The sequence below is a fragment of the Leptodactylus fuscus genome, chromosome 5 (assembly GCF_031893055.1).
Source record: "Leptodactylus fuscus isolate aLepFus1 chromosome 5, aLepFus1.hap2, whole genome shotgun sequence".
Classification (NCBI taxonomy): Eukaryota; Metazoa; Chordata; class Amphibia; order Anura; family Leptodactylidae; genus Leptodactylus; species Leptodactylus fuscus.
In genome coordinates this window covers 37,419,761-37,437,118 of record NC_134269.1, presented here as the reverse complement: position 1 = coordinate 37,437,118, position 17,358 = coordinate 37,419,761, and the positions used below count along the sequence as shown (strand labels likewise).

The 17,358-nt window shown below is 42.6% G+C and overlaps 1 protein-coding gene across 1 annotated transcript; it reads right to left on the bottom strand.

The window, feature by feature from the left end:
• Positions 1-4,955: 4,955 nt before the first annotated feature.
• LOC142204489 (interleukin-1 beta-like) lies at positions 4,956-12,680 on the bottom strand. The gene is made up of 9 exons (XM_075275802.1): positions 12,638-12,680; positions 12,406-12,532; positions 12,240-12,304; positions 12,050-12,101; positions 10,957-11,005; positions 10,173-10,368; positions 6,945-7,121; positions 6,198-6,331; positions 4,956-5,189 (listed from the first exon to the last, which is right to left on the bottom strand). Exons 1-9 carry the CDS (start codon positions 12,678-12,680, stop codon positions 4,956-4,958), a joined length of 1,077 nt encoding a protein of 358 aa, XP_075131903.1.
• Between the last annotated feature and the right edge of the window lie 4,678 nt (positions 12,681-17,358).

Below are 17,358 nucleotides of genomic sequence, written 5' to 3'. Positions count from 1 at the left end.
TACAAACTTCTTGCAGATGGTTTTATGCCCTTGGTGGGATTTGAACACCAGGACCCAGCGCTGCAAGGCTGCAGTGCTAACCACTGAGCCACCGTGTGGCCCTGTATAGGGGATAATTGTACACATCAGGGAGAGTGTGTGCCTACATAGGCAGTACGGAGACTTACAAGTCATTCCTGCTCCGCTAGGGATTCTGGGTAAAAATATGCAAATCTATTCTCTAGGATGTAATTAGGAGAACAGTGCACTCTGTACGCTGCCCTCTGGAGGGCAGCATCCTTAACATCATGCATGACTCATTTAAAAAGTATAATATCATGATGCAGATTTAATTGCCAAATTAGTATTTCTATTCCAAAAGGAACAGATTCCCTGATGTGTACGATTATCCCCTGACCCTGGTCTATAGTCTCTCACTCTGCCAAATCAGTATCCCTACGCTATGGTGAGGAGGCCCAATAGGCCGAAACAGCGCTGTCAATAGCTGGGAATCTGTTCCTTTTGGAATAGAAATTCTAATTTGGCAATTAAATCCGCATCATGATATTAGACTTTTTAACTGAGTCATGCATGATGTTAAGGATGCTGCCCTCTAGAGGTCTAAAGAGACCCCAGAGTATAATAATGTCACTTTTCACTTTGACATAATTTCGTCTGTGTTTGCCTTATTGCCTTAGAGAGCTAGAAATTAGATAGCTGAGTTCCTAAGAGCACTGACTGTGTCACTCACTATGTTTTAAGCCATTTTAGGGTGTTGTCTTGTACCAGACTTGTTCAACCTGAAACAAATCTTGGACACGAACCATCCAAAATGAATCAAATCCTGAGAGGTTCTCCCATCTCTAGTCCCTTAGGCTGGTCTTACATGACTGTAATGTAAGTCCGCAAACGGTCGGCAATTGAGGGTTTTCAATTGTGGACCATTTGCGGACACATCATATTCAATGTGGCCTCTTACACCACCGGATATTTTATCCGTGGTGTGGCCAGCCCGCAACCACAATTTATAGGACATGTCCGTAATGGTCGTGAATTGCGGCACTGCATGGACTCACCCATAGAACTCTATGGGAGAGTGCGGCAGGACACGGACATATGTGGAACCTATGTTGCCAATCAGCAACTAGTGTTGCTGATCAGCAACTTGCGGACCGTACATTCAATAAGGTCGTGTAATACCAGCCTTAGATGTGCCAGACTGTGGTATGTTGAGTGCTGCAGGTAGTGTACAGAGTCACTGTAATGCAAGGAGATATGTGTTGGGGATGCTACTATACCCTTTCAGATTACTGAGTATGTGAGTCTGGGGAAGGTCTAGTAGTGTGGGAGTGGGAATTTGAGGGCCTTTCCTACCATGTGACAATCAAGAGAATCCTCAGCAGAAGATGGTTTCAGCATACGGAAGTGAAGTGGGATATGAGGAGGAAGGTATGTCTCAGCAGACTGCACACTATGGTGTAAATATCTTGGTAGACCGCACACTATAGTGTAAATCTTCTGGTTGGGGCCACACGGTGGCTCAGTGGTTAGCTAGCACTGCAGCCTTGCAGTGCTGGAGTCCTGGTGTTCAAATCCCACCAAGGGCAAAAAATCATCTGCAAGGAGTTTGTATGTTCTCCCCGTGTTTGCATGGATTTCCATCCCATATTAAAAAGACATACTGATAGGGAAAAATGTACATTGTGAGCTCTATGTGGGGCTCACAATCTACATAAAAAAAAAAAAAAAATCTTCTGGTTGATTGCACACTATATTGTAAGTGTCCTAGAGGCCGCACATTATAGTGTAAATGTTTTGGTAGACCACACATTATGATGTAAATGTCTTGGTGGACCATACACTATAGTGTCAATGTGTTGGTGGACCGCACACAATAGTGTAAATGTGTTGGTAGACCGCACATTATAGCGACACTACACAAACTGTATATGTGTTCTTGAGCACAGACAGGAATTTAGAGATGAGTGAACACTGTTCGGATCAGCCGATCCAAACAGCACGCACCCATAGAAATGAATGGAAGCACCTGTGACGCTGACTTTGCCGCCGGCTGCTGTCACAGGTGCTTCCATTCATTTCTATGGGTGCGTGTTGTTCGGATCGGCTAATCCGAACAGTGTTCACTCATCTCTAGTGACTTATATTGACCCTGAGATGCATGAATTACAACACTATAATGACCCATCAACAACAGTGACAACAACTGGTATTGACCAATAAACAACACACTATGACACTACATTGAAAACCGCATATGTCAGTAGCAGTTCACTAGTTTTGTTTCTCAGGGCAGGGGGATGGGAATCTAAACTTAAAAGATTTCTTAAGAAGAAACTGCAATGATACCTTGGGCAACTTCCTATTGTTGTTTACTTACATTTTCCACAGATCAAGCCCTGCTTGCGCCATGGTTGTGGTGCACAAGACACTTCCTGAGTGCTAGAGCATTATGGTAAGTACCTAAGGACACAAATACATTGCAGAGCCATGTACATAGGGACAGCTCCATATTATGTAGCTGTAGGAGCTGTGACACTATAGGGTTCATTATTTAGGCAGTGCCTTCCCTATAGTATCGGATGGAGCAGGTCACAATGTTTATCTGTTCATTTCTGTCCATGTCACATGACAAGCTAAAGTCACATGAGAGTTGCGGTAAAATAGTGGTCACAATAAAACATGGAGGAAAGTCAAGAACAACTTGCAACGAAAGTTGTTGTTTTGTAGTTGAAAATAGTACAAAAAAGTCTGACTCAGATGATCTGTTGATGTGATCTCCTCCGTGGCCAAGCTATAGAGGGTGCAGCAGTAACCGTCATTACAGGGCCCATAGGTCCCTTTGACACATAAAATATACCGCTATTCTAAATGATTTATGGTATATAGGGACCCCATTACAGATTCTGCATTGTGGCCCAGCAGTTTAAAGCTAGGCCTCTTCCTGAGACAGCCAGGCAAATTTGGAGCCCATCTTCAATGTCATTGTGCCGAAACACACTCATAGGCTGAAGCCCCACATGCGAAAAACGCAACGTTTTGGCCGTGGAAGAAACACATCTACCCCATTATATTATCCTCTATTATGCCATCAGTCGATACAAATAACTTTTATCAGAACAATATTGATTTCTTAGTGTTTTATTTGTTCTTTATATTTTTGTATAAAAACAGAAATACCAAATCTACCCAATATATACAATTTATAATAATATTATATTAAATATGATAACATGTTACATTATATAAATATATACATAATATATAGCTATAAATAATATATGGACTCTTCAGAGAGTTACTTATGTGTTTTCTGTTTGAGGACTGGAACTTTATGAAAGTGCTTATTAGATTCTGTTACTTCTCAAGAGGCCTCACACATGGCAGACCAAGACAATGCTTTTATTACTATGAGGTGGGGAGCTGAGACATTATGGAGGGATTTATCAAGACTGGTCTTGATTAGAGATGAGCGAACACTGTTCGGATCAGCCGATTCGAACAGCACGCACGCATAGAAATGAATGGAAGCACCTGTGACACCGGCCGGCTGCCGGCAAAGCCAGCGTCACAGGTGCTTCCATTCATTTCTATGGGAGCGTGCTGTTCGGATCGGCTGATACAAACAGTGTTCGCTCATCTCTAGTCTTGATCATCCCCGCATCACTGGAGGATTTCCCGATTCCTCTCCTGAGGTCACTTGAATTGGGGACTTCCACTGGAAGAAGTCTCCAGACGCTGCAGGACCGGACAGCAGTGGGAGATACCAAGGACAGGTGAGTATGTTGTTTTATTATTATTTTTCACCCTCCTCGGCCTCCTTGTGAAAAACTGTATATCCTGGACAACCCTTTTAAGTTATGTCTTCACTTAAGTCCCTTTAAAGGACTCCACATCCAGCAGGACAGTCCCACTACCCCAGGTCATGGTGTATTCCAGTAACATGCATACAGTCCAGGAACATGAAGTCAGATGTGTGTAGGACCATTAAAACCCAAATACCGTATATACTTGAGTATAAGCCGAATTTTTCAGCACAGTTTTTATGCTGAAGAAGCCCCCCCCTCGGCTTATACTCGAGTCAGCAAAAAAAAAAATAAAAAAAATTTGAATTCCAAGTGGGGGAAAAAAATCCCAGTCCTCAAGCTCATGGAAGGGGCAGACAGACAACCAAAACACCCCCTCCCATTCCCCAGCACCCAGCATCTACTGCACCCAAAAACTCCAACCATATTAATTTTTGAAATTTTCCAGTAGCTGCCGCATTTCCTCCTCCTCGGCTTATACTCGAGTCAATAAGTTTTCCCAGTTTTTTTGTGGTAAAATTAGGGGCCTCGGCTTATATTCGGGTCGGCTTATACTCGAGTATATACAGTATGAGCCAAAATAATACAGTCATATAAGATATAAATAATACAGACACGCTGTTGCCTAAACAATCAGTAAGCCAGATATAGGGGTGTAATATCTAGGTACCCCTTCAGCCTTAAGACCTCTATTTCAGCTGATCGTCTGTAAGGGCCACCCAAGTTGAGTAGAGAAGGATGGGTGACATAGAATTTCAATGTCTTTTGTTCTTGGAGGAGCGTCTGATCATGAATCTGGACATGCATGTATATGGCGGCAGTTTGGAGTTACCTAATAAACTTGGCTGACATCTGTCTATAGTGTATGGGGTGTCTTATGTGATATGTGTATAGGTAGTGCATCTCTAGGGCCAACCTAAGAAAGGTAAGTATTATAGTAGCTAGCAGTGGTTGCCCGTTATAGGCTCACTGTGGAAGGAAATTGCTGCAACACATTTTCCATATCTCATCTACATGTCCCTCTTCTGCGGACATGAAGGACCAGCTTTGACCACGGCTTGGCTATGGAGGCTCTAGGAGAAAAAGTCCTAGACGAACAATAGGAAAATAGAAAATAATTCTGCTCAGTACCTACATATAAGAGCCTGCATCTCAAGAAAATTCTGGAGACAATGTGAAATCTATCAGGACATTTTGATCAGTTTTTGGTCTTATTTGCAGCTCCCCCCTATCGCTTTGAGATGTGCATAAGACATAGTCAGGGAAGGCCGCTGGCTCAAAAGTCTTGAACGACGCATCTGATCGTCTGTCTCTCTCTGATTGGCTGCAGTAGAAGACGAAGGGCAACAACTCATCCATCTTTTCTTTTTCTTTAATGTTGACTTCCTGAATAAAAAAACACCAATGATATATTTAGATCAGAGTCAAGAAATATGGTACAGAGAACCTGTCAGCTCTCTTGGCATGTCTGCTATTGTGATTTTATAAGGGATGAAAAGATTTATTATGTTGGAGAATTCTTTATATGGACTGTGCATTACGCTGTTCCTCAGTTATTCCGCTTGGAAATGTGTAAATAAAGTCCTTACTGGGCATTCCTGTTCACTTTGTCAATAGGATAATAACCTGGCACTATTAGCACTGACTAGACAGAGTAAGACTATGTTGTAATGCATCCTTTTCAGTGCTATGTATAGCAGGTAGATTTTCTATGACCAGTTTATAGGTATAGGGAGTGACGATATGCCCCTAACCCTGTCTAAGCCTCTCACCTCTACCAGGTTAGTCTTCTCTACACTGGGCTGACGAGATGCAATAACATCGAAACGGCCGTCCTCGGTTGAGAGACTATACCTGGTAATAATCCCAGCATCATTGCAAAACAAAGGCCTCTTGGAAGGTTGAGCATGATGTTAACGGGAGCAGCCTTTATTGGGTTATTTCACTGAGATTCTGTCTTCCTAACTACATCAGGGAAGACAGGCTTGCACATTCCAGTGAGCGCCCTCTATTGATTTGCAACACTGAGGCACTTGACTTCCTAATTACATCATGGAAGACAGATTTGCATATTCTTCCCACAGTTTATAGGTAGTTCTGTATACTGAAGTAGTGTTTGCTCTTAGGGGTCATTCACATGACTCCGTGCCCATGGCTGTGTGGGTGGCACTCACTGCACCATAGTGAGTTATGATACAATGTGCTCTCAAATGGCCGGACCAAACTCACAGCTTTATACAGTAGTGCCCCGACCATTCAGAGGAACGGCGCAATGTAGAGGTATGAAAGATCATTCTCTGGAATTATATCATGGAGAATGCAAAAACTGTCATGTCAGGAGAGGTAACCGGACCTATATCAGGACCTGCCGGGTAAACATATAAGAATACTCACAATGAGACGCAGCTTTGTGATCCCTTCTTCAGTGGTGCAGCAAAAATAAAGATTCTGGCCTGTTATCCCCAATGTAACCGGGCGTTTCAATAGATCAGGAATTCTTTCACTGTAGGTGTCCACATTTATTATTACTGCAAGAAAAATCATTGGTGAATCAGGGGTACCCTGTTATTAGTACTGTTACATACACCGTATTAAAGGGGTTTCCCAACCCTAAGCTTATTTTTCATACTGTGATACCTGCACCCTGCACAGATCAGGTAAACCAACAACTGCTAGTGGATGGGGAGCATGTGCAAGTAATAGGGGCAGTTCTGCATATAATCCTGGGGGCCCTTTGGCCCCTTGCAAAAGGGCAACCGGACCTTAGTGATCTATGATGCTAGAAGTTTCTGCCGATTACTGTGATACAAGGAGTCCTAATCTCCTTACTTGGTTCCAGATGGTAAATCCAGCCAACGCATGGACAGGATTTTCCCATCCAGATTGCGCTATGTGGCCTATGTTCGTCCATGTATTATATTATGTTATTAAGTTATTCTGTTCAGTCATCTTCTATATGTTTTGGATAGACAAATCACCAATACAGTCATGGTAACAGCGTCAGCACCTATCAGATGATGTATGTCATTGGGCATTCCTTTTTAAGACCAGTCTAGCAGTGTTTCCAAAAGTAAAACTCAATTCAGATTTTCCTAAAAAGTTATACTATATTTGATGCCATTAATAGTAAGTAACACTTACATGCCCGCTGGATATTCCCCTCTTCTAAACTTAAGGCCACAGCAGAGTCTTTGCCTTCCATCACTAAGAACCTCATGCGTAAGTCTTGCATCGTGTGCTGTGATGTTTCACGAGAATCCTTTTTGAACCTCTGCGGAGACGCTTCTTCACTTTCTACTTCTTTGAAGGCAATGTTTTCTGTTAAAATAAAAAAATGCCTTTTTTTTTCAAATTTTTATATTAAACATATTTTTTAATTAATTAAGAACATAATTATTAAAAAAAAAATTCTAAAAAAAAGTAAATGTCACTATTCATATCTAAAAAAGTACTAAATCCTACAATTTTCACTCTGACCACTGAAGCGGAATAATATACTGACACCTGATGATATTTTAGGGCTGTGATGGCAAACCTATGGCATGGGTGCCATAAGTGGCACTCAGAGTCCTCTCTTTGGGCACCCATCCGTGGAACAGATTATACTGTGTGGGGGCCACCATGGAGCAAATTGTACTGTGCGGGAACCACTGTGCAGCGGATTATACTCTGTGGAGGCCACTGTAGAGCAGATTGTACTTTGTGGGGATCACTGTGCAGCAGTTTATACTCTGTGGAGGCCACTGTGGAGCTGATTATACTCTGTGGAGGCCACTGTGGAGCTGATTATACTGTGTGGAGGCCACTGTGGAGCTGATTATACTGTGTGGGGACCACTGTGGAGCTGATTGTACTGTGTGGGGATCACTGTGCAGCAGTTCATACTGTGTGGAGGCCACTGTGGAGCTGATTGTACTTTGTGGGGACCACTGTGGAGCAGATTGTACTGTGTGGGGATCACTGTGCAGCAGTTTATATTGTGTGGAGGCCACTGTGGAGCTGATTGTACTTTGTAGGGGTCACTGTGAAGCAGATTGGAGTGTGTGGGGGTCACAGTGGAGCAGAAAGCTCTATAAAGCCCCATTTGTATGACCATATTTTGCAGGTCTGTAATTGTGTGCAATTCTGGATCGGCACATTATTAAGGTTAAATTACCGTGTTGGCGCTTTGTGAGAAATTAGTGGGTTTTGGGTTGAAGTTTGGGCACTCAATCTCTAAAAGGTTCGCCATCACTGTTCTAGGGGTTTCCTTTGCAATAGTCACCTCATTTACATCATAGACAAAACAGACAGGATTGCTACAGGTGATAACGCTTCTGTAGATAACACCACTGAGTCATTATTACACTCACAACTGAACATAGATGATGTCACGGCTTATCTACTCCCCCTGCCTGCACAGAAATTGGCTAATAAAAACTTAGGTATATATTAATTTTTTTTGCTGAACCTTTGGAGCATACTTTTTTTTCAGTTTTAATTTTTTTTTAATTCTGTTTTTTTTTATATATGATTATAGGGGCTTCCATCTTTCCTGAGCTTCTCCTCTGCTCTGTTAAAAGGATTTAGTGATATGCTTTAGGATAAAGCCCCACATTGCAGAAACACAATTTTTGTTGCGTTTTTTGGAGCCAATGCTTAGAATGGTTACAAAAAGAATAGTAAATATATAGGAAGACCTTATACCACTGCTGTCCGCACCGAGGTTTCCATCCTGAACCCCGGGGAAACTGGACAGGGGACGGCTTGCTGGCGGCCAGCATGTAGGACTTTGTGTCTATGCAAAAAAAAATGGTTTCCAAGCAGAGAGGCTGCATATGGACACTGGTGGCAGGGGCGTAACTACCGTGGTAGCAGCAGTAGCAGCTGCCACAGGGCCCGGGCCATTAGGGGGCCCGGTGACAGCCGCTACCGCTGCGTTTTTTTTTTTTTGTTTTTTTTTAAATAGTCCGTTACGGGCCCCATTCACTTGCCGATCCTGGCTGGGCCGGGATCGGCAAGTGACACCGCGGGCCCCACAAACACTATCATTATACTCGGGGGTCTTTGCAGACCCCCGAGTATAATGATCAGCGGACCGGGAGACGTAAGGAACATAACAAACAGTGTTACTTACCTCTCCACGATCCTGCCTCCGGCCTCCCTCATTCGTGTCTGACGTCTCTGACGTCACATGACCCGGGTCTGCTTCCCGGGTCATGTGACGTCCGACGTCATTAATGCAGGACAAGAGCGGCAGCCGGTAGCTGACAGCCTAGGAGCCGGGCACAGGTAAGCAACTGTTTTTTTAAAAAATGTTTTTATTCCCCCAGGTCTCCGATTATTATACTCTGGGGTCTGAAAAGACCCCAGAGTATAATAATTGTTTATGGATGTCCACAGTGGGACATAATACTGTGTGCAGGGGCCACTATTGGGGTTAATACTATGTGTGCAGGGGCCACTATTGGGGTTAATTCTGTGTGCAGGGGCCACTATTGGGGTTAATACTATGTGTGCAGTGGCCACTATTGGGGTTAATTCTGTGTGCAGGGGCCACTATTGGGGTTAATACTATGTGTGCAGGGGCCACTATTGGGGTTAATTCTGTGTGTAGGGGCCACTATTGGGGTTAATACTGTGTGCAGGGGCCACTATTGGGGTTAATACTATGTGTACAGGGACCACTATTGGGGTTAATTCTGTGTGCAGGGGCCACTATTGGGGTTAATACTGTGTGCAGGGGGCACTATTGGGGTTAATACTGTGTGCAGGGGACACTATTGGGGTTAATACTGTGTGCAGGGGACACTATTGGGGTTAATACTGTGTGCAGGGCTTACTAAGGGACATAATAGAGTTCTGAGGAGGGGGTCGGTTGAGGTCTTCGGCGTCGGTTTGGGGGGGGCCCCATGTCAAAAGTTTGCCACGGGGCCCCGCCATTCCTAGTTACGCCACTGACTGGTGGTCACCTATAAAAACCCCTTCAAAAGAATTGGTTTTAAAGCTGACCACCGGCAAGCCGAACCCTGTCCAGTTTCCCTGGGGTTTTGGAACGAAAACCCGGGGGCAGACAGCGGCGGTAGTGTAAACTCAGCCTTACCTTGCAGAGCTCAGGTCCTTGGTTCACAAGTGACCAAATGCAACATTTGCATTGAATTAGTATGTAATCCCCAATAGGGATATGGTTGTAATGCAAGTATAGATAAACATATGATTGGCTGAGTGACATGTCTCGCCTTACAATGCTCCTCCCAAATGTCTATTTCAGATCACACAGTATGCAGCCTCCCCTAAACTCCGGTTCAGATTTTGGTATAGGTTAACCTCTTCACATCCAGTAATGTAACCATTTACAGGCATAGCATATATATCTTTATAGGATCTTACCATTCACTACGGTTGGAGACAGCAGATCCTCATCAAAGAAGAGCAGATGGCTTTTGTATCCATGGCCTCCCTTTAATTTTTTCGCAACTCTAGAAATGGCTACCACTTTCTTGAACACATGTAATGGACTTTGTGACTTTCTGATCTCCGGCCTAATATTCAGAAGGCGTTCATGAGAGTGCGAATACTTATTGGCCTGTGGAATAAAATGAGATATTTTCCATCATCTTCATTGTTAGGCTACCTTTACAAGTATCCTATAGATGTCAATGGTGTTTACAAAAATTTTAAGAAAGTTTGCTTGGTGGAATACATCCGCATTCATTTTATAAGCTTCAATAAGAATAATGGAACTGTTTATTATTAGAGATGAGCGAGTAGTATTTGATCGAATACCTCGCCGGCATAGGAATGCGTGTAAGCGGCCGAACACCAAGGGGTTAAGCGCAGTCAATATTTGATGCGCTTAACCCCTTGGTGTTCGGCCACTTACACGCATTCCTATGGGAGCGAGGTATTCGATCGAATACTATTCGCTCATCTCTAATTATTATAAATGTCTGCAAGAAAATCTGCAGTGTGTGAACATACCCTTAGTGTGCTAAGGATAAAAGAAGCCTCATTGTAAGTTATTACAATATAGATTTCTGAATTCATGCCAGATATAGTAAATCTGATGGACCAAGAGGTCCAAGACAACATAAATTCCTATCGATGATGTATACAAGACAGTAGATTTTCTACACATAGACAAAAAGTAACTAAATCGCCACTTGTAATTTACCTTCATTGTGTCGGAGACGTCATTGGCGTAAAATTCTTCATCGTTTTTACTGAATAAACGAAAAATAAAGTATAATAATTTGTTATAGAGCAAAAGAAAAAAAAAACAAGCCATATTGTATATAAGGTTATCTGTGAAACAAATCATGTTGGTTTTAGCCGTAATGTTTATCAGGCATCAGGGCTGGGTATAACTGGTACCTCTGCACCTCTATTAGCCATGACCCTGGATTACATGAACCTAAAATCGAGGTAAATGTAAAATATAGATTTTTTGCAATATAACCACATTCAATACTGTGATCAATGTAGAAATTGCAACCTGCAGACTGTCAACAAGCTGCCATTTATGGACCTGTTATGATAGATAATGATACACTGTTGTCGCTAGTCGGTGTATCGATGGGTCTAGTAATGCAGATATTTGGATGTTTGTGTGCTAAGACTAGGTTAACATTTGCGTCAGAGTTTCCTGCACGGAGAACTTTTCTCTCCGATTTCAGTATAAAAGTGGCAAAAACCTGACGGACACCAGGCAGACCCCATTACAGTCTATGGTGTCTGTGGTAACACTGTTTTACTGGACGGGCTCTCCATTGTTTGGATCCCCGTCGGACTTGTATGATTTAAAGCCCAGCACTAGTTTGAGCCTAGCCTAAGAGAGGATTGGGTAAGCAAGAATTCTCAGCTATTTCCTGCAATGCCGATACAGGTGCAGGAAGTGATTTGCAATGGTGACCCGGGCACCATCAGAACAGCAGCAGTAGGGGATGAGGGAGGTATAAGACCCCTGTCATATATATGTATAAAAATGGAAAACCCCTTTAGGTTGCAGAAACACAGCTTTTTTTTTTGTAACAGATTTTGCAGCAATTTTTTGAGCCAAAACCAAGAATGACTACAAAAGGAATGGGAAATATATAAGAAGTTCTTATACTTCTCCCTTCTGCTCAATCCACTCATTGGTTCAAAAAGCACAACTGCGACATTTCTGCAACGTGGGGCCTTAGCTTTCGGGAATTCATGCATTACAGAGTTTGTTATTCACACATTCAGCTCTGTCAGTCCAAACCTACATAAGTATAAACTATTACCTGATGTCCATAGAGAGGTCACTTAATTCTGGAACTTCTTGCATTGTTGTATCTGTAGATATAAAATATTTAACATTAGTATGCGCACCGATATAGTCTGTCTCCTCGCATAGTGTTCGGACTGTTAAATTGGACCCACGGACCAAGTTTCATGGCTGTGAAAGCAGCCCAATAGGATGTCATTTATTACCTGTCTTAAGACGCACAAGTTCAAGAAGTCTTCTTATCTCCAGACAGTGGAAATGTCTTCTGCTTCTGCAAGTAACAGAACAGCTGATTTTATAGACATGTGAAAATCTTATGCAACACAGGGGTTTTCTTCTTTTTTGTTTGGCTTTCTCTGTTCAAAAACACACCCTTCCTTCTCACACAGGCACACAACTAGAATTTCAGGATGTGTATAGTACTTTACTGGAAAGGTCGCAGGTTTTGGACTATTCTTTCCGGAATTCTCACCCAACCCAATAAACATTGTAATGAAGCCTATAGGAATAAATTACCAGGTTTGTTCCAGGTAGTATATCATTATGGTAAGGTAAGATAAGGTCAGAGTAGTTCTTAAGTCTTAGGTCTCTTAGATTTTCTTACATATTGTAAATTGTTTTTTAGTAGAGATGGGTAAACTTCTCATGATACGTTTAGTTTCTGGTTTGAGACCAAGATTTGTTTTGGGTTGAACACATTGGCTCCATCTCCTACTGTGACCACCACTGATACGCCTCGTGTTCCAGCCCACGCAACGTTATATACTGTATATGACATCAGCACAGTCAGGTGTCCATTTACCACGGACTATTAGATAAGAGGCTGTCAGATGGACCAGAACATCACAGTGACTAACAAGACACGAGTCTCTTCTGTGCTTTTACAGTGCAGTACATGTGATGGTGGTCATTTTAGTTCATCCGAGATAAATTCCCTTTATTCAGTTTAGTTAAAAATGGAACATTTTGGAATAGTCGGGTCATATGGGACAATATTTATTATTATTATTATTATTATTATAATTATTATTATTATTATTATTATTTATTTATATAGCACCATTAATTCCATGGTGCTTTACATTTGGGGGTTAAATACAATACACAGAATATACAGGTAGATATAATACTAACAATGACTGACTGGCACAGTGGGGTAGAGGGCCCTGGGTAAAGACAGAAGGAGAGGGGGAGACTGTACAGATGGCAGTGCGGTGATAGTGGTATTGGAGGTTGTAGGCCTTCCTGAATAGGTGAGTCTTCAGGGCCTTCTTGAAGCCTGTGATTGTGGGGGTCAGTCTTATGTGTCGTGGTAAGGAGTTCCAGAGTATGGGGGATGCACGAGAGAAATCTTGGAGACGGTTGTGTGATATACTGTATATATTGGCAGAACCACCGAAAAATGCCTTGGAAATTGTTTCTAGAACTAAGGGTCAGTAATTGATATTGTAGAATGGGAATATAGACACACTTTATGGTAATAAACCAGTTACTCTATTTGCAAAGGGCTCTACTAGGCAATGCCGGTGTTAGGGGGGAAAACTGGGTAATTGCACAGGGCCCCCATCCCCAAAGGGGGCCCCATTCATCAGCACCATCGTTCAATTGCCCTGGAACCAAGCAGAAACTGCAGATTGTGAGGACTCCAGAAGGCATTGTGTCCTACCTACTCCCTTGCTTTAGATGGTACGGTCTGATGGCGATGTCTGGGCAGTGCTGTAGTGTGTATATAGTGTATAGCAGTGCAGACAACATCCTGGCACTGTATAACGTCAGAACACAACTGGCACTATAGTTTATAGGCACACGGGAACTTGAAAGAGAAGAGGTGCATGTAAATGCTGCAGTAGTGCAACAACAGTTCTCTGGTCTGGGCTCTGGCATAAAAGATTAGGAAAATGTAAGGGACTATGAGGGAAGGTTTTTCTACAAATATTTGCAGATGATATTCTTTCTCACAGCCATAATAACTAGCACTACTGACATCAGTCACTTTCACAAATCCCCACGGCACAGACTGAACCAGTGAGATCTTATGAGTGTGACTAAAGCTAGGGCTACACCCAACCTCACCCTGTAGCCCTGTCATCATCCCTTCACTAATATAAGGCAGCGTGGCTTATAGGATGTAGCAACTGTGATTTGTGGTCGTACAAAAAAAAAAAAATCATATATTATATCCCCTGATTGCATTGTTTAATCAGGGGATGTTACGATCACGACGTCTAGTTGCAAAAATTTGGAACAGTGCTTGATTATTTTTTTTTTTTTAATTTTGTGCAACTAGAAATCACAGTCACATCTCTTCAGGGGGTTGTCCAGGATATATCATTTTCAGCAAGGAGGGTGGAAAGGTAAAAAAAAAAAATGTCGCCAGTGCTCCATTGTACCCTGCTGCTTTACGGTTCTGCGGCGACACAAGACTTTTTCCAGCAGAAGTCTTCGCCTTATGTGACTACTGAGGCCAATGAGTGCCCTAAGGAAAGAAACTGGGATGTCACTCACATATGTCACCTGTGATGTCCTATGTCGTCTTATCAGGGCTTTGATTGGCCTTAGTGCCGGAAAAAGACCACAGGAGCAGCTGGGCGGGACCACAGTGGGAGACACTGGAGCACCTGGGACTGATGAGTATGGTTATATTTTTTTTTTTTGGTGGTAGTGGTGGGGTCTTCACCTTCCCCAGCCTCCTTGTGGAAAATTGTATATCCTGGACAACTACTTTAAGCAATGATGCAACTCCACCTACGCGTTTTTTGGGCATTTTTTTACATATGTAAAAATTGGCATTGAAGTCAATGGGAGTCTGATTTTTACACGTGTATTTTGCCATAATCAGCTGGCATTTACTCCATGTGAATGGCCCCTTAGACTAAGTACACACAGAGTTTTTTTGGTTAGGAAAAATCTGCTTCAGGGAAATGCATGAGGCGTTTTTTGACGCGTTTTTCAAGTGTTTGGCTGTGTTCAAACAGAGTTTTTTGGTCAGGAATTTGGTCAGGAATCCGCCTCAAAATCCTCCTCCAAAAAAAAACGCCTCACCATACAGTCCTATGTAACCTGCTTTTTTTTCCGCTAGCAGGAAAAAAAATAAGCAACATGTCCATTCTTCAGGCGTTTTCCGCCTGAAAAATTCAATCTAAGTCAATGGGAGGAGGAAAAACCACCTGGCGTTTTTTGACAAAAACAGTGTCAAAAAAAGACAGGCGTATTTTCTGCCTCCCATTGACTTGCATTCATTTTTTCAGGCGGAAAACACTTTAAAAAAATGCTTAAAAAAACTTCATTTTCCTGAATGGATTTTTCCTGACCAAAAATCTCCTTGTGAACACAGCCTTTCCGCCTGAAAAAAAAAAAAAAAAAATCAATGCAAGTCAATGGGAGGTGGAAAATCCAAAAACCAAAAAAACCCAAAAACGCTAGCTGTTTTTCCACCTCCTATTGACTTGTATTGATTTCCTGAGGCAGAATCTGCCTGTAGAATGGACACGGAGATTTTTGGACTGGAAACTGAAGCAGCCTCCACCTCAGGTTCCGATCCAAAAGATGGGTAGCCGTGACTGAATGCCGGTGCACTGGCATCCAGTCGCATACTCCGCTCTGGATTAAGGCCAATGAATGGGCCTAGTTGGGAGGAGGGAGTGTCTTCAGGCGGATGTCATGAGGCGAAACGGGCCTGAAGAATGAGCATCTCACTTATTTTTCGGAAAAAAACACCTGAACGGCTCCCATTGATTTCAATGGGAGCTGTCTTTTTGGTCAGGATTTTGAGGCAAATACGACCTCAAAATCCTGACTAAAAATTTTTGTGTGAACTTACCCTTAGGCCCTAGCTTGGGCCCAGAAATCCTTCTTCAAGCTCAAAAAAAGGCATATTTGAGAAAGGCTTCCTGGACCTAAGCTGAGACTCACTACAGTAAAAGTCTAGTAAAGTGAAAAATATAAATATTATATTATATTTTTAAAAACCATTTACATGTGAAGAAAACCACACCACAAAAATACATATAAAATATATTTAATCTTTAAAAAAAATAAAAAATTTAGTTCCCATGTGCTGACGACCTGCCTCCTTTGTCCGCACACTGCCGAGAAGAATCCAACCGATATCCTTTTAATGTGACCTCTTGTTTTCTCATTGATAACGGATTTTTGTTTTTAATGTATTTTGGGCATCTAGGGAGGCGATCTCTTCTGGCCAGGCTGCACCCCGCCAACAGAGGAGTACTGCCAGGGCACAGCACCTTCAGGACTCACTAAATACTCAGCAAAGGTATCTTGCAATTGAACACTCGAAATTTTGGGACAGCTGGGACCCCAGTTGATGGTAGTGTCAAATGTAGGATGCAGAGTCTCCACATCTGCGTCAGGACTGTAGTCTTGGGTATAGTTATGAAGTACACAGCAGGCTTTGATCACAGCATCAGCTATGGTGGGCTCTAGCTGCATTGCTGTTGTTAAGACCCTCCAGTGGCGAGCCATAATTCCAATGGTGCACTCCACCATTCTTCTTGCCCGACTCAGACGGAAATTAAAAATTCTCTTCTGAGCATTCAGTTCAATTCCTGGGTATGGACACACCATGGTGGGCTTTAGAGGCAAAGCCTGATCAGATACCATCACAAATGGGACTGGACATGTAGTTCCAGGAAGAGGTCTGGGGTCTGGCAGTGTAACACAGTCTCTGAGAATTTGAAGGCTGTTTGGTGATGCCGGGACTCCCCTGTACGGCCAATAGCTGGCAAGATCAATAGCAACAAACTTATAATAAGTATCAGCCACCGCCATCAGGAGCATAGAAAGATACTTAGAATTGTAGTGTTGTGATCCTGAGTGTTGTAGCTGTTGCACCCATATATGTTTACCATCAATGGCACCTAGGCAATTGGGGAAGTTGGCTACAGTTTGAAAGCTTTCAGCCACCTGCAGCCAAGTCTCCTTGGTTGGGCAAGGCATGACAATAGGCTACAACTTCTGCCAGATTACTTTTCACGTGCACCTAACAATTTCGGAAATGGTTGACTGGCTCACCCAGAATCGAAGCTGCAGTAATGCAAAGCTTTCTCCTGTGGCCAAAAATCTGGAAGTGAAAAAATAAAATAAAACAAACCAGTATAAAATATTGTATACATTTTTAATTTTATCAGAATATTAACAAAAAAAATATACCCATTTGTTATTTATTTAAATTTGTTAGTTAATGGCTATTTTTTTGCCAGGGTTTAGGACAGAAAACCCGGGGTGGACAGCGGCGGTGGTGTGAGCGCTCCCTAACTCACAACAATAAGATGGTGTGGGTTAAACCCCGAAGTTTGCACTGTGGCT